Source organism: Octopus bimaculoides, chromosome 2 (assembly GCF_046866305.1).
Source record: "Octopus bimaculoides isolate indiv1 chromosome 2, ASM4686630v1, whole genome shotgun sequence".
NCBI classification, from domain to species: Eukaryota; Metazoa; Mollusca; class Cephalopoda; order Octopoda; family Octopodidae; genus Octopus; species Octopus bimaculoides.
In genome coordinates, this window is record NC_142929.1 from 149,515,499 (window position 1) to 149,536,175 (window position 20,677).

At 37.7% G+C, this 20,677-nt stretch overlaps 1 protein-coding gene across 13 annotated transcripts in view; it reads right to left on the minus strand.

The window, feature by feature from the left end:
• LOC106874941 (transcription factor Sp9) overlaps nt 1–20,677 on the minus strand; it is a 358,324-nt gene that overhangs the window by 193,352 nt on the left and 144,295 nt on the right. For 2 of the 13 annotated variants that reach the window (XM_089347899.1, XM_089347908.1), the window contains exon 1: nt 17,472–17,597. The exons of the other annotated variants lie outside the window; for them this stretch is intronic. In XM_089347899.1, the coding sequence (XP_089204025.1) occupies nt 17,472–17,516 (45 nt within the window). In that variant the 5' untranslated portion in view covers nt 17,517–17,597. Of the gene's footprint in view, nt 1–17,471; nt 17,598–20,677 lie in introns of those variants that run through there. 13 annotated transcript variants of the gene reach the window in all.

Sequence of the window (20,677 nt, forward strand, 5' to 3'; positions counted from 1 at the left end):
AAACTTATCGAATTGAAAGAACATGTGTGTAAATGAATATATTGCAATATCAGCGAGAATATGAATAATTATAAGGTAGCATTAATGTGGATAGAAAATAAAAATATAATTCACACTTAAAAACATGCACTCTCCGCACATGTTAAGATACGTTACGTGTGTTTGTGTGTACGTGTGGGTGTGCGTGCATGCGTGTGCGTGCGTGTCTTTGTGTACATAGTACCATAAACACACACATACACACAAGTACATATGAATGTGTGTGTGTTTGTGCGCTTTGTATCATTTCGATTTACCAAGTGTATGTTTTAACTTATTAACGTGGAATCGTAACTCGACACACCGAATTCGATTTACATATACGATCACTCAAATACACACGATGCAAGCACACTATACATGTGTATAGGACTGCGATTGGAAGTATGTGTGAGACGAGTTACTGGTCCTCTGAAGCTTACACTAAAAGACAAATCCCTACGGTGCTGCCTCATGAAATGTGATCAACAACAACGAGGTTCCGAAGTGAATCGTTCAAATATGGTGCTATTCCTGAATCTATCTACTTGCTTTTAACTTCACATTTCACCATCTCCGCTCTAATCGAAATAGCATTCTAACAGATAACCAACCAAATAATTAACTCTCCTTCCTAAAAAGAAAATCTCCATGGCAGTCAACAAAATAAGTAATTAAAATTTCAACGAGAGAGAAGAAAATTATATTAAATATAACGTAATATATAGGGACAGATTACGATAAGTGTTGGAGCTTGATTGAATGAAAGAAAAAGTATGGGATTTCTGTATACATAGATGCACACGTACATACATAATGTGAGATTATGTGTGTGTTGGATTAATTCTCCAATAAGATTATCACCTAGAGCTACTCAACGAAGCCCAAAGACCTAGGATTGCCCTCTTCATTAAGGATTAGCAGCTCTTTTTCCAGCAGTATTCTCTGACTACATTTGCGTGCTGAGTGCTAACCCTTTTGACACTGGCCGTGATTGCCATTCTCACTCAACTTTCTACAAAATTTACTGAAAACTAGCATCTGTCTCTTCACCTTCATCTTCTTTCCAAGTGGAAAATGTTTATCCTCAGTCTTTTCAGCAGTGTCCATCGTACAATCTCTTGTGTTCCCGCTACCAAACAAAAACTGCCTGCCTGCCTGCCTGTCGCAGTCAAACTGAAACTTGAAAAAGTTGATGAGGAATTAATAAAGTAGAAAGTATCAGTCCGCCGTCTTTCCCATTGCATCCACCATATAGCCTTTTCTCCGTCAAAGTTACTAAGCGGCTGTAATCTGAATTTTGCTCATTGCTAGATCCGTCTTAGAGCTTACGACAACTGTTCGATATGTTGTCAGTTTTCGGTTACTGAACGGGTGCTTACAGAACAGTTTCGCCATTCTCTTTGCATTTCGAATAGCTTTAGTGCAAGTATTTCTGCCCCAGTGGAGTTTCCCCTCGAGCAAACAATACTCCCTTTACACTTACTGTTTAGCCAGTGATTCTGAAGATTATCCACAATTTTTTAGTCAAAAACTCCACCGAAATCGAATAACTAGTTGATACTCGTTGACAACCAAGTTTTTCTGAATAAATGACTTCGCTGTTTTCCAGTAGAAATGCTAAGTTAGTTTTCTTATATAAAGCTAACAAGTAGAGAATATGGATGATTTTCTTGAAAGTCTGGGTGTTGATGAAAATCACCTGCATAGTCTTATCAGCAGAACTTTTAACCTAGGGACAATAAATGATTTATTAACTCATTAAATTAGCCTACACCGAACATGCGAAGTCGAAGAGTTTGTTTTAATCATGGCAAACTTAAAACAATGCCGTATTTTGACTGACTGTAGATGGCAGCTTTACTTTTGCGACACGCACACACCCACACACACTCACATGGACATATATATATATATATATATATGTGTGTGTGTGTGTGTGTGTGTGTGTGTGTGTATGAATATATATATATAGAGAGAGAGAGAGAGAGGGAGAGGGAGCGAGTTTGTTTAAGTAAGTCATTGTCTCATCTTGGCGTTTCCGCATCATGCCGCCACGTCTTTAAACAAGACAAACAGGCTGAAGCGACACGCCTCATCATGCTAAGGGTAGAACCAATGCGGCAAAATGGGTACCATCAGGGTGATGACGCATGTCCTTTTGTTTAGGTTGATTTAACTAAACAAGGGGCTGCATGCCATGGAAATTCCAGAATAAAAGATTAGTGGATTGGCCTAAATAAACGACATCACTGTCCCCAGGCACAATAAAATTTGCTTCAACACACGAATTCACATAAAGAATCTTGTAAAACCAAATACAAAAACGAAATATATATATATATATGAGAGAGAGAGTTTACTAACGGTGAACCTGTAGGGTGTTACCCTGAAGTTTCTCCTGAACATTACTCGGTTCCTCAAACAGTGAAAAACTCACCCAGCCTTTTACCTGTCTGAGAACTGACTACATGCCGGACAAACTCTAGAGTTCCAGGCAACTGCATTAAGAGTATTTTACTCCTGCTTCTTTAGACCGCAGAAGGCCACACGAGTATTCTATATGTAAATATGTGTGTTTGTGTATGTATACAAAACTACATTTTCCATGGAATCAAGTAATAAATAGCCTGCGCACACATACACACTTTTTGTTACCTGTCCCCCGTTATATCCTTTCATCCGTTGCCCCTGTCGTACTAATAAAGAATTATTATTATTATTATTATTATTGGTGTTGTTGTTGTCCTAGCTGTTGTTGGTATACGCTAACAAATGAGAGAAACTAGCATTGGGTTGGGTTACTACACACTCCGATGCTTATATATGATGACATTAATTCTGCTCAACCTGAATAAAAAACACTTACGAACGTCCTCAATCAATGATGCAAATGCTTCGCCAGAAATCTCTTTGTGTCCAACCAACAGGCTTTCACTGAAGTAAAAAGCTACGATTTGTATTATGTATATATGCTTACCTGTGGTGGTGGTGGTGGCCGTGGTTATTATTATTATTATTATTATTATTATTATTATTATTATTGTTGTTGCTGTTGTTACTACAATGGTGGTGGTGGAGAAGGTGGGGGTTGAAGTTTGTGGTTGAATGGATTGAGGTGGAGGTGATATTGCCTACGTAATTTAGCGGAGCAGAACAGTGTTAGCTTGGTTTTCGTAAAAAAAAAAAAAAAAAAAACGTTTTGGCGGGACTCAATTCAGGTTTGGTTCGAAAATATATCTTTATTTTTATTCTTATTATATTTTTAGTTATTCGCTCATTTGTTTATTCGGTTTAGCACGTCTTTTCCATAGTTGTTTATTATTTAGTTTATTAATCACACATCCAATTGTAAAGTGTTTAAAGACCTGGGAAAGAATGGCACAATATGGCGGTGGGGCAAGAAAACATATAAATGTATGTGTGTGTGTGTATGTATATATATATATATATATATATATATATACATACACACATATATATATATATATATATATATATATATATATATACATACATACATATACACACACACACACATGTGTGTGTGTGTGTGTGTGTGATACCTGAGAAACAGCATAATGGATGGTAATTAAAATATCTGTTGCGATAAACGAATACATTTTTTTTCAAAGAATACTTTACAGAAAAGAAACAAAATACAAAACAAAAACGTACTTCACAAATTTCAAAGTCGGTTTCATTTTACGTGCTACACATATATGTGCGTGTGTCTGTGGGTGAATGTGTGTGTATACGAATGCGCATACGTACACCTGCAAAGACACTCACACACACACCATGCACTCACACACACGTATATATATACATATATATATATATATATATATATATATATATATATATAATTTGAAGAAAAGCAACAAAAATATATTAGGTTATAGCAGTACGTACGTTTCGTACAAACTTCATTTATTTATTGTAGTGATAACACCACATAAGATGTGCAATAAAACTAGACTGTTGATTAACAGCCCAGTCAAGATGGTATTCTCTTCATCTCCTACTCTTGTATTTGCACACAATTACAAAATGGCTTTCTGAAATGAACTTTCATTGTGCAGCTGAGGAGTACATTTTCACTGCACATCTTACGTGATGTTATCACTACATAAATAAATGAAGTTTGTACGAAACGTACGTACTGCTATAATCTAATACGTCTGTTTGTTGTCTACACCACCTGTCTTCGTCTTTTGTCATTTATTTAATGAATTCTCCCCTATATATTGTATAAGTAGAGATAAGAATATATACATAGTTATGCGTATATGTATGTACATATTTTCTTGACGTCATATGAATTTATACATATATATATAGGGAGAATTTACAAAAAAAACAACAGATGAAGACAGGTGGTGTAGAAAACAAACAAATGTATTAGTATCCAAGGCTAGGATCACGGGCCATACGTCCCCTACCCAATTCAGGACCACAACATATAAACAACACACTGCAACATAATTTCTTTTCCTCAACAGGCCCTGTCCTATTTAACATTGTCCCGAAACAAATCAAAGAGAAAAAGGATCCCATTACCTTTAAACGGAATCTGGACAAATTTCTTCAAGGAATGCCAGACAAGCAGATATACCTGGATATAACTCATTAAACAAGAACCCCCTACTCGAATGGACCACAAAACTTGACTTCAAAAGGATTTAACTAATCTCATCAGGGGTGCTATTAAGTTAGACATGGCCTGGACCAATCTTTGGTCGAAACATATCTAAGCTATATATTGTTTATACCACCTGTCCTCGTCTGTTGTCTTTTTTTTTTCGTAAATTCTCCCATATATATATATATATATATATATATATATATGCCAACTAAATGTGGCGGTCCTATAGAGAATGGTGTTACTGTTGTTTTTAGCCCCAGGAAGACATCTTCTCCAGCTGGCCAACGACACACAATCTGTGTCCAATTAGTATTTGCGAGGGAGGTTATCGCTTCCATCTCTAGCCCTACGTGATACAAACAGACCAGCGTTTCTGGGTGGTTACCCGTCTTCAGAAGGTGTTAATCACTGGCTTGTGAAGAACTCATTCCACTCGCAAAGTACTATATCCTATTTCTAGCGATACATTGTCGCTGATCTCGTAAAGAGGGAGATAAGTTATATCAAATCTCTGAGCGAGAGATAAACAATATATATATGTGTGTGTGTGTGTGTGTGTGTGTGTATTCATATTTATGCATATGTCGTTACAAACAATTATATACTCATGTACGCAAATATATGGATGGTGGAAAGGAGCCGGAATAAATATATATAGGTCCACATGTGCAAGTCCAAACAGAAGTGCACCCACGTGTACGGGAGAGAAGGAGGTGAAAAAACTCAAAATTTCTGGATGTTGTTTGGTTCGAGCTAAGACTTTCTAGATTTAAGAGCGTCGTAGCTTTCTTTAAACCACATGTCTGAGAGAAGGTTGCTCCCGTAAAACATTTGAGAAAAGTATGATTTCGGTCATTTGGGTATATCCAGTAGAAGTTGAAGCTCATGGCACACCTACACTCCTGAATCTGCGACCTCTATAGACACAAGCTATGTTACGCTAGTTTATATATAAATCGAACCAACAAGAGAGTGAGGGTCCATAGCTGTTTTGATAGCTTTATTGCATGCAAAACTGTGCTCGAAACTTACAAGTTATCTTCTTTATTTTGATAGTTTTCTTGTATTGAAGGGACGGTAACATTTGCAGCCTTACTTTTTGAAGTGTAGCGCGTGGCTAAGTGGTAAGATTGTGGTTTCGATTCCTGGGCCGGGTTACACGCTGTGTTTGTGAGCAAAACACTTCATTTCACGTTACTCCAGTCCTCTCAGCTAGCAAAAATTTCCCGTCCAGGTGGGAAATATATACGCCATGAAACCGGTTTTTATGAGCTGGTATGACTCGAGAAGATAATTTTACCTTTACCTTATGTTGGGAAGCACGCTGTCAGTAATCAGCACGTAAGTCGATTATCTATTCCTTTATTAACCAGTGATAGTCTTCCTCAAACACGACACGAGCGGACAACTACTAAATACGTATGTCATGTGTTGCAGATGACCGGTTTAGAGTTATGCAAAAGAAGGTCACTCTGGAGATAGCCATGGCTATCAAGACCAGCTTCAGTTAGTTGTACATTAGATAAGGCGTTTTAGCTAATGCGAAATAAAATACAAAATGTACTACAAAAGTGAAAACAGAACAACAGTTGGAACAGTTGAAATGTAACGCTGTTTTCATTTTTATAGTTCATCATGCAGATGGTGGAAAATGAGATAAAAAAGCGATTGAGTCGAGAAAAGGAAGTAGTAACAGAAAATGGACTATTAGATTACAATGCACATTTTTGTATTCAGAGCATGCCAGCACATTTGGTATGGTAGTGTCTTACAGCATCGAGTAACGTAATCCATAGGCAAGGCAAGACTTAAGAGTTGTATTAGTATTGTGTAAAAAAATTTTAATAATACACAATTTGGTAACAGCGAAAGGATCTGCACTAAACAAAACATGAAACGTACAAATTCATAAAGAGACAGATTATCCATTCATATCTATCTATCTATCTATCTATCTATCCTCTTAATACTTTCTGTCGAAAAGTGTGAGCTCGAAACGTAAAAGACTTTCCCATTCTTCCCGAGCGTTAAAATAGCACACCTGCTTGTTATTCCTACACCTGTCTCCGTCTTTTGTTTTCTGTAAATTTGAATATTATATATATGTGTGTGTGTGTGTGTGTGTGTATATATATACCCACCCTCTCGCCTCTCTTCCTCTCCCCTCCCATACCCATCTTCCCCCTCTCTTACATCCACCTTCCCCTTCTCCCTCCTCGTCAACACCCTCTCATAAGCTCATCCCACCACACCCCAACACACTCCTACTCTACCTTCCCACTCCACCCCATCCAATTCCTTACACCCACCACCCACCCCTACCCACAGACCCCTACGTCTACCCCACCCTAAGCCTAACCCACACTCCACCCATGCCTTCCCCACCTCCCAACACCCTCACATCACACCACACCAATACCCTCGCATCACACCACGCACACCACACCAATACCCTCGCATCACACCACGCACACACTACAACTGACCAACTACTTTCTCCCTTTCTCCCTTCCCCATTTTCACACTACATACGTCAAGATCACCAGCATTCTACCTCCCACACACAGCCCCTCGTTCCCGATCACCGTTTGTTATCTCCCCCTTTCTTAGCTCTCCTGAAATAAGAATTTCTAACTTCCGGTCAGTCATTGTTATGATCGGCCATTATTATGATTGACCGTTGACTGAACACTATTCATTTTTTTTCTCCGTGTTTTTCTCCTTGTCTCCGTATTCTTTCTGTTGAAGAGCGTAGCTCGAAACGTCAAAGACTTTCCGTATTCCCGAGCGTCATACTAATATATAATTTTGTTATTTACACCACCTGTCCTCGTCTGTTGTTATTATTTGTATATTCTCCCATATATATATATATATATATATATATATATATATATAATGTGTGTATGAGAGAGTTTACGGAAAAACAACAGACGAGGACAGGTGGTGTAAACAACAAAAGGATGTATTAGTATAACGCTCGGGAATACAGAAAGTCTTTAACGTTTCGAGCCACGCTCTTCAACAGAAAGAATACGGAGAAAGCAAGGAGAAAAACACGGAGAAAAAAAATTGTATGTTTTGTCAGCGATCAATATTTATATATATTTATATATATATATCCACGCATGCTTGCGCGCGCGCACACACACACATACACACATATATATATATACAGAATAACAGAATGGGGTTTGAAATAACTTACTATAGCTGTTTCGATAGAATTTTATTGATGCATTCATAGATTGCCTCCTCAGGTAAAATTTTAAACATGCCTGTCCTGGCGTTCTACTTGATGATGCGCTTAGATTCTCAGGAATCCTGTAACTAATTTCTCTCTGTGTCGCTTTCTCTCTCTATTCCTCTCTATATATCTATCTATCTATCTATTAAAATTATATTACATACAAAAATAAGAGGAATGACCAGCAAAAGTGAACTCCTATATGCTAGAAGTAGATGCCGAATCATCTAACCACGAAAAAATTAATTAACTGCAGAGTTATTTCCGGATTTAGCGAGCCAGATTGAAGACATTTGAAGGGATACACTGAATGTAATTTGTAGAACTCTACACGTTCTCCCTTTCGGGTGGACGTCTTATGTCTAGTTCTGGAAATTATATTTTTAAATCGACAGACCACGCTGATGATCCTGCAGATATTTACTTAGGTAAATTTTAACAGGTGAAACCATGGTACGTAGGTTAATCGTTTTTTTTTTTTTATTTAATATTTTTTTCATTTGTCTTGCCCTTTTACAGTCTGTTGTGTCGCTAATTTTTTACTGAGAACATATTTTTTCGTGGTTAGATGATTCGGCGTCTATTTCTAGCATATAGGAGTCCACTTTTGCTGGTCATTCCTCTTATTTTTGTATGTAATATAATTTTAATCGTCGGATTTTTTTAATATGCTAGACCACTGGTTTTAATTGATTAATATCAATTTCTACCCTTATTAATAAATATCTATCTATTAATATACACATGTATGTACAAGCAAGCATACACAGACACACTAATATATATAGCGTTATATTACATAGAGAGTGAGAGGGAAAAAGAGGATGGTAGAAAAGAGATTTGAAGGTATTTGCATAGAACTACTGTTCTATGCAAATACCCTCAAATCTCGTGTTTAATTAGATAAACACGAACAAATAGCCAGTTCTTTGACGATATTAAGTTCAATCGATCAATCAGAAAACCATCAAATTTCGCTCACTTACTACATATATATATAAGTGTGTGTGTGTGTGCTTGCATACACCCGTTTCTACGTGCATGTACGCATAAATACATGCAGCTGGACAGACAGACTGACTGACTGACTGACTGAGTGACAGACAGACAGACAGACAGACAGACAGACAGGCAGGCTCACTCACTCACTCACTCACTCACTCACTGAGTGGGATTTCAGCCATCGACCAGATGATATCCATGACATATGAGTCAGTACATTATCAGAAATTATATAGATATACGCTCGTACGATAAAGTATACATACTTTGATATCCAGCGTCTCGAAAGTATTTCCAATGCTGGAAGGCCGGCCCCTATATGATTCCAGTCAAAGGACGACCAAGAGTCCTTGGTGATTAACTTTAGAATTTTCCATACTCCGGTTGCTTTTATTGTGTATCCAGACCCAAACATGTGTATTTCTACGACTACGCCCAATATGTGTGTAATGTAAGTATAAATATTTAAATATATATATTAATATTTGGCAGGATTAACAGAGGGACACAGAGGTGGAGGGTTTCGTGCGTTAGCACTTACCAGACTAGTAACATACCAAAGGGTCATAAGTTCCTATACTAGCGATAATGATATTTTCCTGGATAATTCTGGAACATATACATGTTGAGAAGCTTGCTCTCCAAATATATCATTCCGGCTTCAATCCCACTATGTGGTCCCTTGGGTAAATGCTTTTTACCATAGCACTGGGCCGATTATAGCCTTATCAGCGGATTTGGTAGACGGAAACTGAAAGAAGGGCGTCATATCTATATATATACAATGTGATATTAATATAATACAAAAGTTTATATACGTATATACATACATGTGCATGTAAATACATATATATGTATATATATATATATATATATATATATATTTGTGTGTGTGTATGTGCGTGCGTGTATGCGCGTGTGTGTCATTGTGTTTGTTCCCAAGTACAGCTTGGCAACAGATGTTTGTTTGCTTACAGCCATGTAACCTACTAGTTCGGAAAATGACACCGATGGAATAGGTAGCAGATTGTAAGAAAATAGATATCGGCGTCGATTCGTTCAACTACAAGCCCACCAAGGTGATGCCCCAGCATGGCCACAATACAATGAGTGAAACGAATAAAAGAGAAATAAAAGTTAATTAGCGGTGTTTTACTACGTTCCACAAACATTGAAAGTCAAGACTAAGCCAGAGCTTACAGTTCTATATTTAAGAGATCAGGTATTCTGTACATTATTTACATTTGACGGATATTTGTCCTCGTCTTGTTTGTTGTTAACACAACGTTTCGGCTGATATACACCCCAGGCTTCATCAGATGTCTTGGGGAAATTTCCAACCTAGGTTCTCATTCCTAATGTATTTTTCGATGTTGCTGCTGCTGCTGCTGTTGTTGTTCTTCTTCTTCTTATTATTATTATTCAGGTCACTGCTTGGAATCGAACTCGGAATCTTGGGGTTAGTAGCCCGTGCTCTTAACCACTACGCCATATGCCCACAGGCATAATAATAATAGTAGAAATAATAATAATAATGATAATAATAATAATAATAGCAAGATGATCACGACGAAGAACAACAACAACAAAATCGAAAAATACATTAGGAATGAGAACCCAGGTTCGAAATTTCCCCTAGACACGTGATGAAGGCTGGAGGGTATATCGGTCGAAACATTATGTTAACAACAAACAAGATGAGAACAAAATATAAATAATGTAAATAATATAAACGAGCTATCTACTCAAGTGGAGCCAAGCAGTTAGTTGGTATTCACATACATACATACATACATGCATATATAATTACATACATACACGCATAAATGCAGACACACACACACACACATGCAAACACATGAGTTATACATCCCTCGCGACGCTGAATCTCCGGTTTCCGGTCCATAGCAACTGGAAGTTAACCACTTATGAGAAACAGGATAGCGACGGAAGGGAAACCCCAGTAAACTTTACTGCAAAGGATATATATATGTGTGTGTGTAGGCGCAATGGCCCAGTGGTTAGGGCAGCAGACATGCGGTCGGAGGATCGCGGTTTCGATACTCAGACCGGGCGTTTTGTGTGTTTATTGAGCGAAAACATCTAAAGCTCCACGAGGCTCCAGCAGGGGGTGGTGTCGACTCTTGTTGTACTATTTCGCCTCAACTTTCACTCTTTCTTCCTGTTTCTTGAGTAAAGCCATAGAAACCAGGAAACCAGGCCCATGAGCCTGGCTAGGCTTTAAAAGGGTGCATAAATAAGATAATAAATATATTGTTTAGACTTCCCTGTGTGTATGTGTGTGCGCTTATGCAAGTGTGTGTGTGTGTGTGTGTGTGTGTGTGTGTGTGTGTGTGTGTGTGTGTGTGTTTAAACTCCAGACAGCGCTAATATTACAGTATTATTATCAAAGGCATTAAAGTTATGGGCATACCATTAGTTTTAATCCTGATCCACATTGCCGAATATGTCCATTTTTTTATATTAAAATGTTGCTGTCTGGTTTGAGGGATAATTAGCTGATATCTCCTGCATATTTATTGATTGCATAGTCATTCCTCCTGATGATTCACAAATAATTTCTTTCGGTTTGGTTCTATCGATTCTTAAATGAAAATAGTATTATTTTCTGTATGCATATAGCGTAACATTTTTGCAGGGAGAGGGGCTACCATACCTTTAGTTTGTTTATGAATGTCTATATTTACCGCTATATTATCTACATTGAGGTTTAGGATGGTGGAATGTGTTATTTAAATGTGATTTTGCTGCAAACTGCTGCAGGTTAGGCGTTCTCAAAGTTCACTTTTTGCGGCTCAACAATATCACAATAGACAATCATAATTGTCTATTACACACGCATTACACACACGCACAACACTATGTGAATATCAAAGTAAAAGTGTTCCATGGCATATGGACATATGTCTCCCTCTGTAACTGAATTTTTAACATTATATATGAGTGTGCATGAACGTATGTGCGTGTATGCAATGCGTGTACGTTCGTGCCACCTTCATTGTTAATACTTTTACCTGTTTCCGACCAGTTTCATGTCTACGTGCCGTGTGTCTTCAGTTGCAAGACTCGACATTGATTTGTTTGTTCTTACACTAGCGCTTACCAACTGAACATTTCCAACTTTTTCCAGCGCCGAAATCGTAATGACTTTAGATTAAAATGCTGGCTGAGGAAATACTTTGTCTTGTTTGATTCTTACACTTTCTGTAAATTGTCACACATCTTTCAATCCCATCTTTCGTGCTCTTTCTCTCTCCTTCCTTCTCACTCTCTTTCTCTCCCTCCCTCTCTCACGTCATATATATTTTTATATTTATCTGTTTATATATATATATATATATATTATATATGGGTTAAAAAAACACAAAAAACAATAACAAAATAACAAAGTGAGGACGTGATACGGATAGTGTTATTGGACGCTCGGGAAAGGAAAGAGAGAGAGTATGACGTTTCGGGCGGAGCCCTTCGTCGGAAAGACGGAAAGTTCAAAGAATGGAAAAACGGAGGAAGAGAAAATCGGCACCGAATCCATTCACAAGGCTTTGGTCGGCCCGAGGCTCTAGTAGAAGATACTTGCCCAAGGTGCCACGCAGTGGAACTGAACCCAGGACCATGTGGTTGGTAAACAAGCTACTTACCACATGCATATATGTATATACATGTGTGTATGTGCCCGCACGCGTCTGTGTGTGTTTATGTTTGACAGTTGTAATCTGTGATATTGCTATTCAGATTTCTTCACAAGGAGAGATCCATAATTTTGTTGCCTGATGCGTCGTACGTAGCACAATCGTTGAGTAACGACGCAGAAAATCATTAGTTTCCAAAGAGGAAGTGTTTCCTACGAACGGTCGCTTTTCTCTGATTGATAGCAGCAAATTCATCCTCAAATCATTCTATACCAATTGAAATAAAGGTTATTTATTGTTCATTGTGGAATACACATGCAAAGGAGATGGAATGATAGAAAGTGAAACGCTCTTCCTCCATATATCTCTTCGATTCACTCCTGAGCGAAGAAAATGGGGGCTGAACGACTACAACATAAACAATACCTCGAAAATATAGAAATTTTGTTGAAATTTGAAAATAAAACAGCAAAACGGAATAACAGATGTTCATTTAGCCATTTAAGGGAATTAATGCAAACAATATTTATTAATGCTATTTGATTATGTTAAAGATATAATGGTTTCTAACTTAAAGAGTACTTCGTTGTAACAAACATATTATATAGAAAACAGAAGAATGCATGCCAAATGTGACCTGCAACGGGTTGAACTCTCTTTTACCCTCTTTTACTTGTTTCAGTCATTTGACTGTGGCCATGCTGGAGCACCGCCTTTAGTCGAGCAAATCGATCCCAAGAATTAATTTTATGTAAGCCTACTACTTATTTTATCGGCTTCTTTTGCCGAACCGCTAAATTACGGGGACGTAAACACACCAGCTTCGGTTGTTAAGCGATGTTAGGGACACACACACACACACACACATATATACATACATACATACATACATATATATATACATACATATATATATATACGACGGGCTTCTTTCAGTTTCCGTCTACCAAATCCACTCACAAGGCTTTGGTCGGCCTGAGGCTATAGTAGAAGACACTTGCCCAAGGTACCACGCAGTGGGACTGAACCCGGAACCATGTGGTTGATAAGCAAGCTACTTACCACACAACCACTCCAACGATTCGTATTTGAATATAGCCCACAGTAAACCCAGCTCTACCAATCTACTAACCATACGCATTACGGTCGGAATTTCTGCAATTCCGTCTTGTAGAACAGGAAAAGAAATTGGTTTGTGAATTCTATTCTTATCAGATATATAATAAAATGAAATGATATGGTCTGATATAATATAATGTAATATATATGATGCATGAAGTACATATATATGGGCATATACGTATGTAAATATGAATATGGATTTCTATTTGTGTTTATAAATGTATGACTTCATAAAATTATATAATTTGTATATACATATTTATACACGGATATAAATATATATTCACATAATATATACATTCATGTCATCATCATCATCATCGTTTAACGTCCGCTTTCCATGCTAGCATGGGTTGGACGATTTGACTGAGGACTGGTGAAACCGGATGGCAACACCAGGCTCCAGTCTGATTTGGCAGAGTTTCTACAGCTGGATGCCCTTCCTAACGCCAACCACTCAGAGAGTGTAGTGGGTGCTTTTACGTGTCACCCGCACGAAAACGGCCACGCTCGAAATGGTGTCTTTTATGTGCCACCCGCACAAGCCAGTCCAGGGGCACTGGCAACGATCTCGCTCGAAAATCCTACAGGAGCCAGTCAGGCGGTACTGGCAACGGCCACGCTCAAAATGGTGCATCTCATGTGCCACCCGCACAAGAACCAGTCCAGGGGCACTGGCAACGATCTTACTTGGCTTGCCGGGTCTTCTCACGCACAGCCCATTTCCAAAGGTCTCGGTCCGTAGTCATCGCCTCGGTGAGGCCCAATGTACGAAGGTCTTGCCTCACCACCTCAGCCCAGGTCTTCCTGGGCCTACCTCTTCCACGGGTTCCCTCAACTGTTAGGGTGTGGCACTTTTTCACGCAGCTATCCTCCTCCATTCTCACCACATGTCCATACCAGCGCAATCGTCTCTCTTGCACGCCACAACTGATGCTTCTAATGTTCAGCTTTTCTCTCAAGATACTTACACTCTGACGGGTATTCACATTGACATTACACATCCAACGGAGCATACTGGCTTCATTCCTTGCGAGCTTACGTATGTCCTCAGCAGTTACAGCCCATGTTTCACTGCCATGTAGCATGGTTGTTCGTACGCATGCGTCATACAGTCTGCCTTTTACTCTGAGTGAGAGTCCCTTTGTCGCCAGCAGGGGTAAGAGCTCTCTAAACTTTGCCCAGGCTATTCTTATTCTAGCAGCTACACTTTCAGCGCACCCACCCCCACTACTAACTTGGTCGCCCAGATAGCGGAAGCTATCGACTACCTCTAGTTTTTCACCCTGGAATGAGATAGAAGTTGTTTCCTGTTTGTTTGCAGTCTTTATTGCACCTGAACATCTGCCACAAACAAAAACTAACTTGCTAGTTAACCTGCCTTTGATGTTGCTGCACCTCTTATGTGTCCATAGCTTGCACCGGGTACATCTTATAGAGTTACTACCTACTCCTTTTCTACATACTGAGCAGGGCCATCTACCTGAAGGGGTTTGTGTTTTATCTACCTTCCTACTTATTAGGATTTTGGTTTTAGCTAGGTTGACTCTAAGGCCCTTCAATTCTAGACCTTGCTTCCACACCTGAAACTTCTCCTCTAGTTCTGATAGTGACTCCGCAATTAGGGCAAGGTCATCAGCATAGAGGAGCTCCCAGGGGCAACCTGTCTTGAACTCCTCTGTGATTGCCTGGAGGACTATGGTAAATAATAGGGGGCTGAGGACGGAACCTTGGTGGACCCCTACCTCTACCCGGAATTCATTGCTGTACTCATTTCCAACCCTCACCTTACTGGCCGCATCTCTGTACATGGCTCATGTATTTATAATATATATATATTTATATACGATACAAAAATAAATGTGTATGGGTTTGTGTGTGTATGTGTGTGTTTAAATATAAGATGTCACAGGGATCACAGTCATTTATAGATGAAACAGCTATAAGCTTTTGAATGTCATTACGTAATTCATGTTGTGTGATTTATTTATTTAACAAGTAAATAATAATATATACCAGTGTGTGTATATATATATTCTTTTACTTGTTTCAGTCATTTGACTGTGGCCATACTGGAGCACCGCCTTTAGTCGAACAAATTAACCCCAGAACATATTCTTTGTAAGCCTAGTACTCATTCTATTGGTTTCTTTGCCGAACCGCTAAGTTACGGGGACATAAACACACCAGCATCGGTTGTCAAGCGATGGTGGGGGGATAAACACAGACATACAAACGCGCGCGCGCGCACACACACACACACACACACACACACACACACACACACACACACACACACACACACACATATATACACACACACAAACATATATATATATATATATATATATATATATATATATATATGACATATTGTGGTTCCGGGTTCAGTCCCACTGCGTGGCATCTTGGGAAAATGTCTTCTACTATAGCCTAGGGCCGACCAAAGCCTTGTGAGGGGATTTGGTAGACAGGCTTCTTTCAGTTTCCGTCTACCAAATCCACTCACAAGGTTTGGTCGACCCTAGGCTATAGTAGAAGACATTTGCCCAAGATGCCACGCAGTGGGACTGAACCCGGAACCACAATATATGTATCTTATATATATATATATATGTGTGTGTGCGTGTGTGTGTGTGTATATATATATATATATATATATATATATATATATAAGGAGAGAATTCACAAAAAGACAAAAGACGAAGACAGGTGGTGTAGACAACAAACAGATGTATTGGTATAACGCTCGGGGTGTGAAAAGTCTTTGACATTTCGAGCCTACGCTCTTCTGCAGAAAGGAATACAGAAAGAAACAAGGAGAAAACAGACACAGAAACAAGGAGAGAAAAAAATGTATATGTATTCGACGGTCTTCATTCAGTTTCCATCAACCAAACCCACTCACTATGGCTATAGTAGAAGACGCTCACTCAAGGTGCCATGCAGTGGGACTGAACCCGGGACCATGTGGTTGCTAAGCAAACTACTTACCACACAGGCACTCCTGCGCCTACGTGTGTGTATATGTGTATATATTTAAACATATATATATGAGTGTGTGTGTTGTGTTGTGTGTATGTATATGTTGTGTTGTGTGTGTGTGTGATGACAGACTCTCCCGACGGTGTTTGAGTGTTCGGCTTTTGACAAATGACCTGCACAAATGATTTGTCGATAGTGATCAAATGCATGTGCCTTACATTTGCTCCCTCCCTCCATCAAATCGACGTTACCAGGACAAGTGCACGTTGTACCACACATCATTTGTCGAAGTGATCGCAAAGAAGTAGTTTGCTCAAGAACATAACGCACCGCCAGGTTCAACAGCTCAACCACTAGGCCATCCCACTCTGTCCATCCAGAGCGAGAGATAAATACGTTTGAAGTGTTAGGTTCAAGTACTTGCATCTTCCCAGTATTTAAAAGTACTAAACTAAATTTTTAGCCGCATAACATAACAACAAGCCGCATATGAGAACGGCGTTGTCTAGTTAACATTTGCCAAAACCAAAACAAGAAAGGTGAGAGAGGCGGGGACAGAGAGAGGGATGTGAGAATGGGAGAGAGGCAGAGTGAGACAGTAGAAACTAAATGGCACCATAACTACAGCCTCTGGCTACCACAAGTAAGGGTACCACAAGGGCTACCACAAGGGATTCAGGGGCCCACAGCTTTTTAATATTCTCCCAAAGAGCCTGAGGAATCTGCACAAAGTAGATGTAGGAGTTTTTAAATCAAAGTTGGACCTCTTCCTATCGAGAGTCCCAGATGAACCTACCTCGCGGCAGGAGGTGCAAATGAGGGTTGCTAAATCAAACTCCATTCTTCACCAAGTGCCACATACTGTAAGAGGCTCCCTGTAATAACAGTGTAGCAACACGGTGGCCGCAGCTCTAAGCTGAAACTTGAAAAAAAAAAAAAAAAAAGTATTTATACGCACACATGTATATATATATATATATATATATATATATATATTATATATATGTATATAATGCATGTGAACTTTTATATTATATACATATATGTATATATGTGTTTGTGTCTTTGTGTGTGTGTGTACACATGTATGTATGTATATATATATATATATATATATATATATATTATATATATATTATATGTACATACTCACACTCACTCACACACACACACATATATATATATTATATGTACATACTCACACTCACTCACACACATATATATATATATATACACGTTATGGCTTGCACATACACACAAAGACAGGAACCTCACCGGAAGCAGTCAAACTCATTCTCGATCATCATGGACTGATCAAGATCTAAATACAAACTATAGGAACGGAAACAAGGAAATTTAAAGAAAAGAAATTGTGACATTTGTTAGAATATTCATGCCTCTATGAGTGAGCGTGTATGCTATGTAATACACTCACAAACACACGCACATATATACAAATAAATATAGACTGACGTGACGGCACACACGCAGGGCATATATATGTATATATATGTACATTTATGCGTGTATATATATATATATATATATAAACACATTATCCGGGAGCATGTGTGTTTGAAAAAGAGTAAATCCAGAGGGCTCACTCACACACTGGGAAAACAACTTCTCCCAAAAGTTTGGTAACATTAATTGAAAAGATTATGTAACTTGTTATAAAAAAATCCCCTTGATAGTTAGAAACTATACTAAGTAATTTTCACAAAAGCTTTCATACATATATTCTTATATATGAGTGTGTGTGTCTGTGTGTGTGTGTATGCATACATACATATATACCTACATACCCATTATATATCATATTATATATTACATATATGGATATATGTGCATAATATTATTTAGCTATAAACAACGACAAACAAATATGTGCATTATATTTACACAAATAAATACATTTATATACACAAAAGTACATTATGTACACTATAATTTCTTACAACAGATAGTTACATACACAGACACACACACACACACACACATATATATATGGACACACACACACACACACACACACACATATATATGGACACATACATATATTAATTACGTAAGAATTTATGCAAATAAATAGAAAATAAAACATTTCATACATTATACACACACACACACACACATATATATATATATATATATATATATATATATATATATATATATATACAGACACACACACATATATATATATATAAAATAATTACGTAAGAATTTATGCAAATAAATACAAAAGAAAAACAATTCACACATTTTATATATAGATGTAGATATACAGATATAGATATAGATATATATGTGCACAAAACAAAATAAAAAACTACATACATTTATAGATATATATTAATATACTTTCGGTGTGTATTCGCTATCAACATATATATATATATATATATATATATACGTATACGTATATATGCATATATTTATACGTTTGTATATATTACTGTGTATTAATGTTTTTTATGCATGTAGTTGTCAATACACACATACACCCACATACACTTGCACGCTCAGGATTTCAACTTGTGAATTATCTGCATCGTCGATAGAAACATTGAGTATCCATTCACATATTTTCATTTTTGTATATATGCATTGCGAGTCTACATAACATTCCATATTACTTCCGTTTGCTGACTGGAAATTTGTATTAGTTAGTTGTTAGAATCTATTATATATTGAAAGTTACAAACAAAAACGTAATTTAATTCTAAAACTGGGACTGTATAGAGTGAAAATATATTATTTATTAGCAAAATGTTTGCTGTTCCAATCAGATAAATTGTAGCAGAATAACATTGCTACATGATAAATTGCGAACAATAAATGTTTTTATCAGAACACAGTCGTGTTGGGTATGGTCGAGTGTGTGTCTGTGTATGCGTGTGTGAATGTTTGCGAGGGCGTATTTATACATGTATTTATATGTATATGCATCTGTAGTACGTAGGCATTGTTCATACACTTGTCTTGGATATATATATATATACATGGCTGTGTGGTAAGTAGCTTGCTTACGAACCACATAGTCCCGGGTTCAGTCCCACTGCGTGGCATCTTGGGCAGGTGTCTTCTACTATAGCCTCGGGCCGACCAATGCCTTGTGAGTGGATTTGGTAGACGGAAACTGCAAGAAGCCTGTCGTATATATGTATATGTATATGTGTATGTGTGTATGCGTTTGTATGTCTGTGTTTGTCCCCTCAACATCGCTTGACAACCGATGCTGGTGTGTTTACGTCCTCGTAACTTAGCGGTTCGGCAAAAGAGACCAATAGAATAAGTACTAGGCTTCCAAAGAATAAGTCCTGGGGTCGATTTGCTCGACTAAAGGCGGTGCTCCAGCATGGCGACAGTCAAAAGACTGAAACAAGGAAAAGAGAGAGTAAAAGATATATATATATATATACATACACACACACACTATATATATATATAAATATATATATATATATACACACACACTATATATATATATATATATATATATATATATATATATATATGCACACGCAAACGTACTGACACACACGCACGCACACGAACAGACAGACAGACAGATATATAGATAAATATATAGATAGATAGATAGATTGATAAGTAGGTAGTTAGGTAGAGTTATTGAAGAATAAAGCCCTTTCCAAATACATATATATATATATATGCAGATACACACATTTTATTCATGTTTATCTGTGTGTGTAGTGTATATATATCAACATATACATACATATATATATATATATATATATATATATATATATATATATATATGCTTGTGTGTGTATGTATATATATAGAAAAACACACACAGATATACACACATATAAACACATATGCAGACATATATACATATACACACATATCTATGTGTTTTAAGTTTCAGCTTAGAGCTGCGGTCATGCTGATGCACCACCGTGTTGCTACACTGTTATTACAGGGAGCCTCTTACAATATGTGGCACTTGGTGAAGAATGGAGTTTGATT